General features: G+C 41.9%; 2 protein-coding genes across 3 annotated transcripts in view; one reads left to right on the forward strand and one right to left on the reverse strand.

Annotated features, from left to right (window-relative positions):
• The window catches only part of LOC129710249 (KAT8 regulatory NSL complex subunit 1-like), a 101118-nt gene extending 92275 nt beyond the window's left edge, over positions 1-8843 (reverse strand). The window contains exons 1-2 of the mRNA XM_055657121.1: positions 8705-8843; positions 3710-3814 (exon numbers count right to left, since the gene is read on the reverse strand). The gene's annotated coding sequence lies outside the window, so the exon portion shown is untranslated. The remainder of the gene's footprint in view (positions 1-3709; positions 3815-8704) is intronic.
• An 8-nt stretch (positions 8844-8851) lies between these two features.
• cdc27 (cell division cycle 27) overlaps positions 8852-13554 on the forward strand; it is a 57771-nt gene continuing 53068 nt past the window's right edge. For both annotated transcript variants that reach the window (XM_055657123.1, XM_055657124.1), the window contains exon 1: positions 8852-8990. In XM_055657123.1, coding sequence (XP_055513098.1) covers positions 8961-8990 — 30 coding nt within the window. In that variant the 5' untranslated portion in view covers positions 8852-8960. The remainder of the gene's footprint in view (positions 8991-13554) is intronic.

Raw genomic sequence — 13554 nt, forward strand, 5'->3', positions numbered from 1 at the left:
GTGCTTGGTCCACTGTGGATCATTATTTATATTTTGGATGTGAATGCAAGTGATGAATTTATAGACAACACTAAAATTGGTGGTATAATGGATAGTGAAGAAGGTCATCTACTATTAAGCCTTGATCAACTAACCCATTGGGCTGAGGTATGGCAGATGGAGTTTAATTTGAATAAATGCAAGGTATTGCATTTAGGTGAAGTGTTGTAGAGCAATAACACCTAGAGGTTATATAGTTCTATGAAGGTGGTGAGTCGGGTGGACAGGGTGATCAAGAAGGCATTTTGCATGCTTGCCTTCAAAGAACAGGATATTGAGTACAGGAGTATAGGATATCATATTACAGCTGGTATTGATAAAGCCACATTTGCAATTAATATTTACTTTTTGAATGATATCAATAAACTGGAAAGAGTGCAAAAAAAATGCCAAAGATGGGTCTGTAGGGTTTTGAATTATGAGAGGCTGGATAGACTGGGTCTTTCCTCACTTGCTCCGAGGACCCTGAGGGGTGACCTTTTAGAAGTATATAAAATCATGAGGGGCATAGATCAGGTGAATAGCCACAGTCTTTTCCCCAAAATAGGGGAGTATAAAATGAGATAGTATAGGTTTTTAATGAAAATGGATACTTGATGGTCACCATGCAATGGTGGGCTGAAGGGTCTGTTTCTGTGCTGCATCTCTCTGTGATTCAGTTTACCAAAATAATTCCAGGACTGAGAAAGTTTAGTAATGTGCAAGGAGAAGCTAGGTTTGTTCCCCTTGGAACACAGGAGGCTTTGATGAGATCCGATAGAGGTTTAAAATAATTTTTGAAGGAGATGGAGAGGATTGAGAGAAATAATTTGCAGTGATAAACCATAAAATAAGGCATAGAATGAGGGTGATTGGCAAAACAACCTTGATAAATATTAAAATGTTATGTTTAATATTTGACTGGAGGGTCACGACCCAAAAGGTCACCTGTCCATTCGCACTTTAGATGCTGCCTGACCCAATGAGAACATTCAGCATTTGTGTTTTAATCAAGATTCCAGCACTTGCAGTTTCTTGTGTTTTGTCTTTAATATTTGACTATTTGCATAGTCCAAATAGCAAGCTCCAAGGGGAAGGTACTGAGCTGACCAGCTTTGCGATAAGGAGGTGAATGGGTTTTATTATTGGCTCAGTGCTGATTCTATCACTTTTGGAAACTATTGGAGATGAAACCAGCCAACCTGGCACCATCTTTGTTAATTGAGTAGCATATTTTAAAAGACATAAAGTGATGGAGAACATGGATAGTCACCTATTCATGTTCTCCAGAGATGCTGCTTGAATCACTGAGTTACTCCAGTGCTTTGTCTTTTTTTGTAAACCAGGATCTGTAGTTACTCGAGTCTCTCACTAAATGTTCATACTTTGGTTGCAACTACAGTGCATGGGTCAAGAAAACCCTGTTTGTATTTGTTTCAGCTGGTTCTTTAGAATTTCGATTCAATTGACAGGCTATTTGAAAATTTAAAGACAAATCTCCTCGATTTCTAGTTGCATGCTGGGATAGAATTTTAATTCCTTTTTTAATCCAGGTTGTTTAACGTGAAATTAAGAACACTTAGTCATTTCCAACTTCAAGACCAAAGACATCCTTCAGGGTTACAGTCAGGTGCTTCAGTCAGGTGTTTGCCAGGAATATCTCTAATGAGCAATACTGCATGGATGTGATCCACAAATGCATCCATTGCAGTGAAGTTGGATATGGAGATGAAGTGTTCTATCACTGAATATGAGGTTTCAGATGATCTGAAACCTCAAAGGTTGAGGATGACCTCCATAGGCAAAGCTAATTATCTTTCTGAGAAATAATTATAATTCCTCAATTCATTTCTCACTGTCCGAGCTTCATGAAACAGTGTTAAGCATGAAGTGTAGGAGTGCACTTAAAAAGATAATCATGAAGGCAAAAAGAGGACATGAAATGGAGTTGGCAGGCAAGGTATAGGTTTATTATTGTAATGTATCAAAGTAAAATGAAAAGCTTTGCTTTACATGCTATCCAAACAGATCAGATATACCATTCATAGATACAATCAGTTCAAACTCGTACAAGAGATAGAAGAAAGAGGAAGATTCAGAGTGCAGAATATAGTTCTCAGCATTATAGTGCATCAATTCCTTAGAATAAGTTCATTATGCTCAATGGGGTAGCAGTGAATCGAACAATACCATAGCTTATGGAAGGCCCATTCCAACGCCTGATAACAGAGCAGATGAAGCAATTCCCAAGTTTGGTAGTGCATGCTTTCAAGCTTCTGTACCTTCTGCCAGAAGGGAGCAGAGAGAAGGAATGACCGGGATGGGACATATCTTTGATTATCTCGGCCGCTTTTCCAAGGTAGAGTGAAGTGTAGATGGAGTCAATGGTGACATGTCGAATTTCCTCAGGAAGTATTGGCATTAGTGTACCTTCTTGGCTGTTGCATCAATATGCTTGGTACAGGACAAATCACTGGTAATATTAAAGCCGAGACAGTTGAACCTCTCAACCATTTCCACATCTGCACCATTGATGTTGACTGGGGCATGTATTCCACCATGCTGCCTGAAGTAAATAACTAGCTCCTTCGTCTGGCTGACATTGAGGAAGAGATTATTGTTCTGACACTATCTTACTAAGCCCTCTATCTTCGTCCTGTACTCCATCTCACCATTGTTCATGATTCGGCCCGTCACAGTGGTTTCATCTGCAAAAATGAAACAGTCACACCCATGGACAGAAACCCCATCCTTCATCTTACCATTGACTGGGTCATATGATCCTTTCTAATTTCCATCATATATTGCAATATTAATTCTGAGATAAGCATCTCTCAATCTTTGTAAGTACGTCAACATTGAAGGAACAAAAAAGTACTACTGCATTTGTCACTGATGATCCTCACTTTTTAGACGCCCTGTTTACTGATGCCACAGCTATGCATTTGATAGCCGTAGTCAGAGTCCTTCTTAATCCCCTATCCAGCAAAGCAGTCCCTCTCGAATGTTGGAGACTTGCACTGTGCCTTTTGGATAGATTTACTTCATTAGGGGTAGGGTTAATGATACGGAAACTTAATTATTTATTTTATGTAAAGCACTTTGGTTTCAATGCGAGTTGACTTAAATGTGCTATATAAATAAAACTTACTTACTAATTAAACTTTATGATTGTAGCTGTGTTTAAGAAGGAACTGCAGATGCTGGACAATCGAACGTACACAAAAAAGCTGGAGAAACTCAGTGGGTGCAGCAGCATCTATGGAGCGAAGGAAATAGGCAACGTTACGGGCTGAAAACCTTCTTCAGATTGTAGCTGTGTTGGATGCACGTGATTACACAATATACTTCATCCAATGAATTGTCATGACCTGCAATTCACTGATCAAAACCACGTGGAATCGGACACAACCTTTGTTTTCAAATCAAATTTAGACACAATATGGAAGGGATAAAAGCTGAGGAATAATTCATAAGTAATTGATTTGATTGCTCTTGCATAGTCAGGTTGGCTGTGATGGGCCAAATGATCCATCTTCCACTCTTTGTTTTGTTTCTGATTTGGTGCCAGTCTTGCCAGTGAGTGGCAGCAACCTGGTACATCTTCTTGATATGCCCTGCAAAGATTTTACACACATCTATTAAGTCATCCCTTGTCTTTCTATTATTGGAGGAAAGAATTTCCACCTACTGATTCATTTTTCTCTGGCTGGTTTTGGGTCTTTAACAGATCTTTTCTATCATCTCCAATAGATCATTTTTGGAAGTTCTTCTAAAAACGTACACTCAAGTGAACCTAGAAAGAAAGAGAAAGAAGATTATGACAGGGAACGGAAGGGTAGATACTAAGAGGTGGTTTCCTGAGCTTGAGTTTACAATGAGGGGCCATTGCCTCTGGATAAGGGATCAAACAATTAAGCCTGGGATAAGAAAACTGGTAGAGGTTTGTAAATCTTTGGAGTTGTCTACTCTACCTTGGAGTCACATTTCCCGCCATTTCCATACAAAGCCGAGTCATACAGTGTGGAAACAGGCCCTTCGGCCCAACTCACCCACAGCGGCAAACAATGTCCCAGCTACATTAGTCCCACATGCCTGCGCTTGGTCTATATCCCTCCAAACCTGTCCTAGCCATGTACCTGTCGAACTGTTTCTTAAGCTATAGGATAGTCCCAGCCTCAACTACCTCCTTTCGCAGCTTGTTTCATACACCCACCACCCTTTGTGTGCAAAATGTTACCCCTCGGATTTCTATTAAATCTTTTCCCCTTCACCTTGAACCTATGTCCTCTGGTCCTCGATTCCCCTACTCTGGGCAAAAGACTCTGTGTAACTACCCGATCTATTACCCACATGATTTTGTATACCTCTATAAGATCTCCCCTCATCCTCCTGCATTCCATGGAATAGAGACCCAGCCTACTCAACCTCTCCCTATAGCTCATACCCTCTAGTCCTGGCAACATCCTCGTAAATGTTTTCTGAACCCTTTCAAGTTTGACAATATCTTTCCTATAACATGGTGCCCAGAACTGAACACAATATTCTAAATGTGGTCTCACCAACGTCTTATACAACTGCAACATGATCTCCCAACTTCTATACTCAATACTCTGACTGATGAAGGCCAAAATGCCAAAAGCCTTTTTGACCACCTTATCTACCTGCGACTCGACCTTCATGGAACCATGCACCTGTACTCCTAGATCCCTCTGCTCTACAATGCTACCCAGAGGCTTACCATTTACTGTGTTGGTCCAGCCCTTGTTCAACGTCCCAAAATGCAACACCTCACACTTCTTTGTATTAAATTCCATCAGCCATTCCACCGCCCACCTGGCCAATCGATCCAGATCCTGCTGCAATCGTTCACAACCATCTTCACTATCTGCAAAACCACTAACTTTTGTATCATCAGCAAATCTGCTAATCTTGCCCTGTATGTTCTCATCCAAACCATTGGTGTAGATGACAAAACGGAAACGAGCCCAGCACTAGTCACAGGTATCCAGTCTGAGAAGCAATCTTCCATTATTGCCCTCTGCTTCCTTACATTAAGCCAATTTGCTATCCTTTTAGATATCTCTCCTTGGATCCTATGCGATCTAACCTTCCAGAGCAGCCTACCATGCAGATCCTTGTCGAGCGCACTACTGAAGTCCATGTACACAAGATCTTCAGCTCTGCCCTCATCAACCTTTTTGGTCACTCAGATTTGTGAGATACGACCTCCCCCATACAAAACCATGCTGACTATCCCTAATCAGCCCTTGCCCATCCAAATGCTCTCAGAATACTCTCCACTAACTTACCAACTACAGATGTTAAGCTCATCATCCTATAGTTCCCTGCATTTTCCCTGCAGCCCTTCTTGAAAAGAGGTACAGTGCCCTCCATAATGTTTGGGATAAAGGCCCATCATTTATTTATTTGCCTCTGTACTCCACAATTTGAGATTTGTAATAGAAATAATCACATGTGGTTAAAGTGCACATTGTCAGATTTTAATAAAGGTTTTGTTTAATACATTTCGAGAGTTCAAGTTCAAGAGAGTTTATTGTCATGTGTCCCAGATAGGACAATGAAATTCTTGCTTTGCTTCAGCACAACAGAATATTGTAGGCATTAATAAATACAGAACAGATCACTGTGTCCATATACCATTGAATATATATATATATATATATATATATATACACATACATACTAGACTAGACTAATTGGGACCCGTTGGGTCCCAGCATCAAACGGGAATGCTTTGTACCCCAATGTATATTCCACCTCTTGACCAATTCCAATATTGGTGGCCAGTGGGAGTGGTGGGGGGGGCGGTGGCTTTCTGGAGCGCTTGTATGGGTGTGGGCTGGACTAGTTTCCAGTTTGGACATTGTGGGCCGAATGGATTATTGGGCTGACGGCTCAGTCACTCAAGCCTGTTGTGCTGGCAGTTGACTTACGGCTATTCCTTTTAATTCCATTTCAAGCAGGGTGCGAGGCCACCAAATTCAAGTGCAGTTTCATACCATTTCAAGTAAGGTGCAAGGCCACTAAAGACGGCGATCCATGACCTCTCCCTCCTCCATCTTGCAGAGGCTGAACCACGCCCACACTTCTGGGTTTTATAGTTCCATCCCCTTCCACCAGAAGGGGCGTGACCTTCATGGCGTGATTGACAGGAGAGAGAATCTCACCATTTTTTAAACACTAATAACTCTTTTAATTTTCATCGATGTGAAAAATCCGCGGCACCTGATGAGCGGTAGGGGACTCCGAGTAAGATGGCCAAAAATCACAGCCGTGCGTGGTAGCGTTTTTTCTAAAAACATTATAAAACGCAAACAGAAAGTGGTCAAGATTAGACTTTTAATATAGAAGGCAAGGCAACTTTAATTAGGCATGGCAACTTTATTTAGGCAAGGCAACTTTAGCATTTCCTAACCAAAGGCAACACAGCTTTAGCATTTCCAAAGCAAAGGCAACACAGCTTTAGCATTTCCAAACCAAAGGCAACACAGCTTTAGCATTTCCAAAGCAAAGGCAACAAAGCTTAGCTTGTCCAAACTATTTTTTCAAACCACATTAAGGGCACTGACAGGTCAGTAAAACCACTCACAGTTTAGTAGACATGTGTTCAGTGTTATTCACAGCACAGCCTGAGAGACGTGACCCTCTCGCTCCCCCCATCTTGCAGAGACTGACTGAGGCACTCAACACTTCCGGGTTTTATAGTCCCTCCGGAAGGGGCGTGGCCTTCAGGAGAGAGAATCTCAACATTTTTTAAACATTATAACTCTTTTATTTTTCACTGATGGGAAAAATCCTCTTGTCTTGCGCAGCGGAGGGGGACTCTGAGTAAGATGGCCAAAAATCACAGCAGTAAGTGGCAGCGTTTTTTCTAAAATCAATAATATACAGAACATCAGGAAGTGGTCAAGATCAGACTTTTAGTAATATAGATATATATTTTGGTTTCACCATGTACAAATTACAGCTGTGTTTATACATAGTCCCCCCATTTCACAGCACCATAATGTTTGGGACACATGGCCTCACAGACATTTGTAATTGCTCAGGTGTGTTTAATTGCCTCCTTAATGCAGGTTTAAAAGTGCTCTCAGCACCTAGTCTTTCCATCACCTTGGGAAACCTTTATTGCTGTTTATCAACATGAGGACCAAAGTTGTGCCAATGAAAGTCAGAAGCCATTATGAGACTGAGAAACAATAATAAAACTGTTAGAGACATCAGCCAAACCTTAGGCTTACCAAAATCAATTGTTTGGAACATCATTAAGAAGAAAGAGAGCACTGGTGAGCTTACTAATCGCAAAGGGACTGGCAGGCCAAGGAAGACCTCCACAGCTGATGACAGAACAATTCTCTCTATAATAAAGAAAAATACCCAAACACCTGTCCGACAGATCAGAAACACTCTTCAGGTGTGGATTTGTCAATGACCACTGTCCGCAGAAGACTTCTTGAACAGAAATACAGTGCAAGATGCAAACCACAGATTAGCCGCAAAAATAGGATGGCCAGGTTACAGTTTGCCAAGAAGCACTTAAATGAGCAACCACAGTTCTGGAAAAAGGTCTTGTGAGTCTCAGATGAGACGAAGAGTAACTTATATCAGAGTGATGGCAAGAGCAAAGTATGGAGGAGAGAAGGAACTGCCCAAGATCCAAAGCATGCCAACTCATCTGAAACACAGTGGTGGGGGTGTTATGGCCTGGGCATGTATGGCTGCTAAAGGTACTGGCTCACTTATCTTCATTGATTTAAACAAATGCTTCAAAACTTATTGGCCGGCAGTTCGTTCTACAGCAAGACAATGATCTCAAACATACTGCTAACGCAACAAAGCAAAAATGGTCAATTCTTGAATGGTCAAGTCAATCACCTGATCTGAACCCAATTGAGCATGCCTTTTCAATGCTGGAGAAAACTGAAGGGGACTAGCCACAAAACATGCTTAAGCTAAAGATGGCTGCAATACAGGCCTGGCAGAGCATCACCAGAGAAGACACCCAACAATTGGTGATGTCCATGAATCGCAGACTTCAAGCAGTCATTGCATGCAAAGGATATGCAATAAAATACTAAACATAACTACTTTAATTTACATGCCATTGTTGTGTCCCAAACATTATGGTGCCTTGAAATGGGAGACTATGTATAAACACTGCTGTAATTTCTACATGGTGAAACCAAAATGCATAAAAATGGCCTTTATTGAAATCTGACAATGTGACTTAAACCACATGTGATTTTTTTTTTCCTATTACATATCTCAAATTGTGGAGTACAGAGGCAAATAAATAAATGATTGGTCTTTGTCCCAAACATTATGCAGGGCACTGTAGAATATTCGCCACCCTCCAGTCTTCCGGCACTTCTCCTGTATTTAATATAAGGTGCGATGAAAAAAATAGTTGTTGATAATTGCGCTGAAATGTGGATCGAGGTACAGATCATCTCTGATCGTTTATAAATGGAGATGATGATTCTGCTTCTCCAAGTTTCGTGCCTACTGCGCCAGGCTTGAGCAAAGATACTCTCTGTCACCCTCTGTCTCGCTCACCGTTAACTTCTGCCAAGTTGGCCCGCTCCACTCACTCCCCATGCTAACACAATTGCTCTGTTGAAATATCATCAAGTTTAAGTTCATACTACTTCCAACTGCTTACCAGCATGGTTTCACTTTGGGAGAGGCGCTATAATCTTTGGGCGCAAGGTCCATTCCCACAGCGCCGGTCGGCGTTTTCCGGCTACGCTCGGTATTTTCCGGCAGCGCTCGGCGGTTTCCGGCTGCTCTCGGGTCTGATCGCTGTCGTGCTGCCGGCCGTTGGGCTCGGGCAGCTGTTTAAATTTGAACCGGCCTGGGCCTGGCTTGTGTGTGATGAGAAGGTGTGTTGCTGGCTCTGCGCTGACTGAGAGTCGTTGATGATGACGGTGCTGCAGGAACCTGTTCAGGTAAAGTTTGTTGGACGCTTTCGGCCCTTCTCCCTGGCACGGCGGACAGGCGGGCGGTCGGCCGGTCTTTGCTGCCCGCTTGCCAGCTCGGATCTTCTCACAGGCCGCTTCTCCTTCCACACGGGGTCCGGGCCTGAACTCGAACTCGCCATCCAGCACGGAGAGGAGTGGGGCCGCAGCCCGACCCAACCCTGCCGTCCGGCTGCCTGAGCCCGTGCACCCGAGGGCCCGTGAACAGGACCAGGTACCGAGCTGGTTTCGCGGTTGTGACCCCAAGTTTGGTGGAGCAGAAGCGCTGAGGCCCCCCCGGACGAAGGTGGGAGGTGATCCTCTGACCGGTGTGACCCTACCTGTGGTGGGCACCGTCGGGTTCAAGCTTTACCCCCCTCCCCATCCCAATTAACCCGAGTGACATATGCTTTTTAGTTAAAAAAGAAAAATGCTCTTGGTCCCTCGCACTCCTGCGCCCTACATTTTTCTCAATGATGCATTAGTGTAAAGCAGGGACATTCCGTGATGAGTTCCGGCAAATGTGGAATGCTGCCTTGCCTGGGTTTCGGAGGAAGACCCTACTACATTTTCATGAAAATATGATGCACGAAGTTGCTGGAAGAGGCAAAAGTGTGTCCATCACGGTGGGGGTGGTGTATTTGGTTCACGGATCATCAATAGCACGAAGAATTCTTAAATTCTGAATTAAGAATAATGTTAGATTGTCAGCTAAAATGATTCACTCTGCAATCTGTGTGATATTTTTAGTAAGCAGTATGTTTGCTCCTTTCTTGCCATCTGTGTAGCAATGTTAGCTAAAATAAATTTTGCATTTAATCTGCATCCAGGTCCTGGACATAATCTAATCTGCCCCTTCAGAGAATACTGCATTATTTTGATGCTGTATCTTGAAGAAGACAGTAAATCTGCTTTGCCTATTCTGGATGTGCTTTGATGATCATTTATAGGACATTGGTGTTGCCATGACTGGAATGTTTTATCCGGTACTTGGTACTATCGTTTTAGGAAGGATGTGATGTCTTTCAAGAGGATGTGAAAGAAATTTACAATATGACCAGGGAGTATGGTTGCATGGATAGACTGGAAGAACTATAGTTCTCTTTGGGAGAAGGTCTGACCAATAATCAAAGGAATAAACGTTAGATAAGAGAAATGCTATTCACATTGGTGGAGGGCATAGAATGGAGATTACAGGCAGAAGAAGCAAAAGCAATGTTAGGGTGTGGACTGCATTGTTAGTAATACTGAAGATTGGGAGCATCTTAGAATTCAGATCAAGAATTTGACAAGGAAAGGGAGAAGAAGGGATATGAGGGGAAATTACAAAGAAATGTGAAAACAGACAAAGAAATTTAAAACACAATGCTACCATACGAAAATGTAGTCCCTCACAGAGTTTACTGGAGAATTAAGGGTGCTGTGCAAATAAGGAGAATTTGTAAATAGTATTAATGATGAAAAGCTAGATAAATTGATGAAAACCAATGATTTACATCCAAGGACTTCGAAGGAGGTGGTTGGTTGCTCTGGTTACCACCTTGCTAGCTTTCAATGGCAAATACTTTAAGAAGGTAGAGGGAAAACAAGAAACTACCATCCTGTTAGGCCAGAAAAAACTGGAACCTTTTGTGAAACGTGACATTGAGACACCTTCAAATAAAAAATGCAGCAGAGTTAACGCAAATTTTTGTTGAACTAATTTATTGGAGACTACTTTGAGGATGGCATAGCTAATTGTTCAGTTGCAGCTCTGCTGCACTAGAAACTTGGATTCAATCCTAACCATGGGTACCGTCTGCATGAAGTTTACATGATCTCCCTGTGATCACATGTGTTTCGTCTGGGTGCATTAGTGTTTTCCCACATCCAAGGGATATGAAGGTTGACTGGCTGTTGTAATTTGGTCTGAGCATGTAAGTGAATAGTAGAACCTATGGGTTGTAGATTAATGTGTGTAAAGAATTTAAAAAAAAAAAGATTAGTGCAAGTGGGTGGTTGATAGTTGGCATGGAATGGCATGTTTCTGTGTTGCATATCTGACTGGTTGAGGATGTGTCGGGTAGAGTAGATGAGAGGGAATCAGTGGGGTATGGTGCTTTTGATATGACCCCAAGCAGAGAATGGGATTTGAGGTTAAACTACTCATAAGAATTGAGAGAAGGACGATCTGTTTATTCCTACGGTTAGTTGACTGGCTTGTGGGCTGCTTTGCCCCAGACAATTCACAATCTGCACTTACAATTTAGCTGAGGGGACCTCGTCTAAGATTTTCCAAGTTTGCTGGTGACTCGGAAACAATTGGGAATAGGTTGTAATGAGGATGCAAAGAGTAATAAGGAGACATTGACAGTGGTGACCAAGCAAGAAAATTATGGAAAGTTGTAATTCACTTGGGCAGATAAAACAGAAAAGTGTATTATATTTTAAAATAATGAGTGATTTGGAAATATTGATGATTAGAAGCATCTGCATGGCCTTACAAACAATTCTAAGAGACATACAGCACAGAAAGAGGCACCTCAGCCCAACTGTTTCATTTGCTTGTGTTTGGTCCATATCCCTCTGAGCTTTTCCTATCCATGTACCTATCCTAATGTATTTTAAATGTTGTTATTGGACCTGCCTCAATTACCTCATCTGGCAGCTCATATACCCAGCACTCTTTGAGTGAAAAAGTTGTCACTCTGGTGTCAATAAAATCATTCCCCTCTCACTTTAAACCTATGTCCTCTGGTTCTTGATTTCCCCTACTCTGTGTAAAAGACTCAGTGCATTCACCATACCTCAACCTTTCATGATTTGATACACTTCTAAAAGATCACTGCTCAGTCTCCTGTACTCAAACGAGTAGAGTCATAGCCTGCCATTCTTCACTCAACAGTTAAAGGGTTCTCGAGTCCTTTCAACATCCATGTAAATCTGTGCACGCATTCCAACTGAATAACATTGACTTTGTAACAACAAAGACAGAGTAGGGGAAATCAAGTAGCGAACAGCGTAAAGTTGTCAGATTTTCTTGTTGGTTATCGTGCAGGTTTAGTCCAGGTGGATCTAGAATGGACTTGGCTTGATTGGTAGTGATCTTAGACAGGATCTTGATTGACTGGGATATAGATTGCCAATTCCAGATGATCTCTGTCTCCTTGTAGACAAGGATGATGGTGCACTCCCTTATGGATTTTTGACATGCAATTAGCTAAAACATTGTGATTCACCGTGCCCTCCATAATGTTTGTGACAAGGACCCATCATTTATTTATTTGCCTCTGTACTCCACAATTTGAGATTTGTAATTGGAAAAAAATCACATGTGGTTAAAGTGCACATTGTCAAATTTTAATAAAGACCATTTTTACACATTTTGGTTTCAACATGTAGAAATTACAGCAGTGTTTATACATAGTCCCCCATTTCAGGGCACCATAATGTTTGGGACACAGCAATGTCATGTTTAGTATTTTGTTGCATATCCTTTGCATGTGATGATTGCTTGAAGTCTGCGATTCATGGACATCACCATCTTCTCTGGTGGTGCTCTGCCAGGTCTGTATTGCAGCTATCTTTAGCTTATGCTTGGTTTGGGGGTTAGTCCCCTTCAGTTTTTCCGCCACATAAAAGGCATGTTCAATGGGGTTCAGATTGGGCAATTGACTTGGCCACTCAAGAATTTACCTTTGTTGATTTAGCAGTAGTTTGGGGTCATTGTCTTGCTGTAGAATGAACCGCCGGCCAATGAGTTGTTGAGGCATTTATTTGAACTTGAGCAGATAGGATGTGTCTATACACTTCAGAATTCATTATGCTACATCCATCATCAGTTGTATCATCAATGACGATAAGTGAGCCAGTACCTTAAGGTGGTATGCTTTGGATCTTGGGCAGTTCCTTCTCTCCTACATACATTGCTCTTGCCATCACTTTAATATGTTAATCTTCGTCTTATCTGTCCACAAGACCTTTTTCCAGTATTGTGGTTGCTCTTTTAAGTACTTCTTGGCAAACTAACCTGGCCATCCTACTTTTGCAGCTAACCAGTGGTTTGCATCTTGCAGTGTAGCCTCTGTATTTCTGTTCATTTCTGTTAGGTTCTGATCTGGCGGACAGGTGTTTGGGATTTTTCTTTATTATAGAGAGAATTCTTCTGTCATCTGCTATGGAGGTCTTCCTTGGCCTGCCTGTCCCTTTGCGATTAGTAAGCTCACCAGTGTTCTCTTCTTAATGATGTATTTGATTTTGGTAAACCTAACGTTTGGCTGATGTCTCTTAACAGTTTTATTCTCGGTCTCATAATGGCTTCTTTGACTTCCATTGGCACAACTTTGGTCCTCATGTTGATAAACAGCAATAAAAGTTTCCAGAGGTGATGGAAAGACTGGATGGGACTAGGTGCTGAGCACTCTCTTTACCTGTATGAAGGAGGCAATTAGACGCAACTGAGCAATTACAAACGCCTGTGAAGCCATGTGTCCCAAACATTATGGTGCCATGAAATGGAGCGATTATGTATAAACACAGCTGTAATTTCTATATGGTGAACCCAAAATTTATAAAA

This window comes from Leucoraja erinacea, chromosome 27 (genome assembly GCF_028641065.1).
Source record: "Leucoraja erinacea ecotype New England chromosome 27, Leri_hhj_1, whole genome shotgun sequence".
Classification (NCBI taxonomy): Eukaryota; Metazoa; Chordata; class Chondrichthyes; order Rajiformes; family Rajidae; genus Leucoraja; species Leucoraja erinaceus.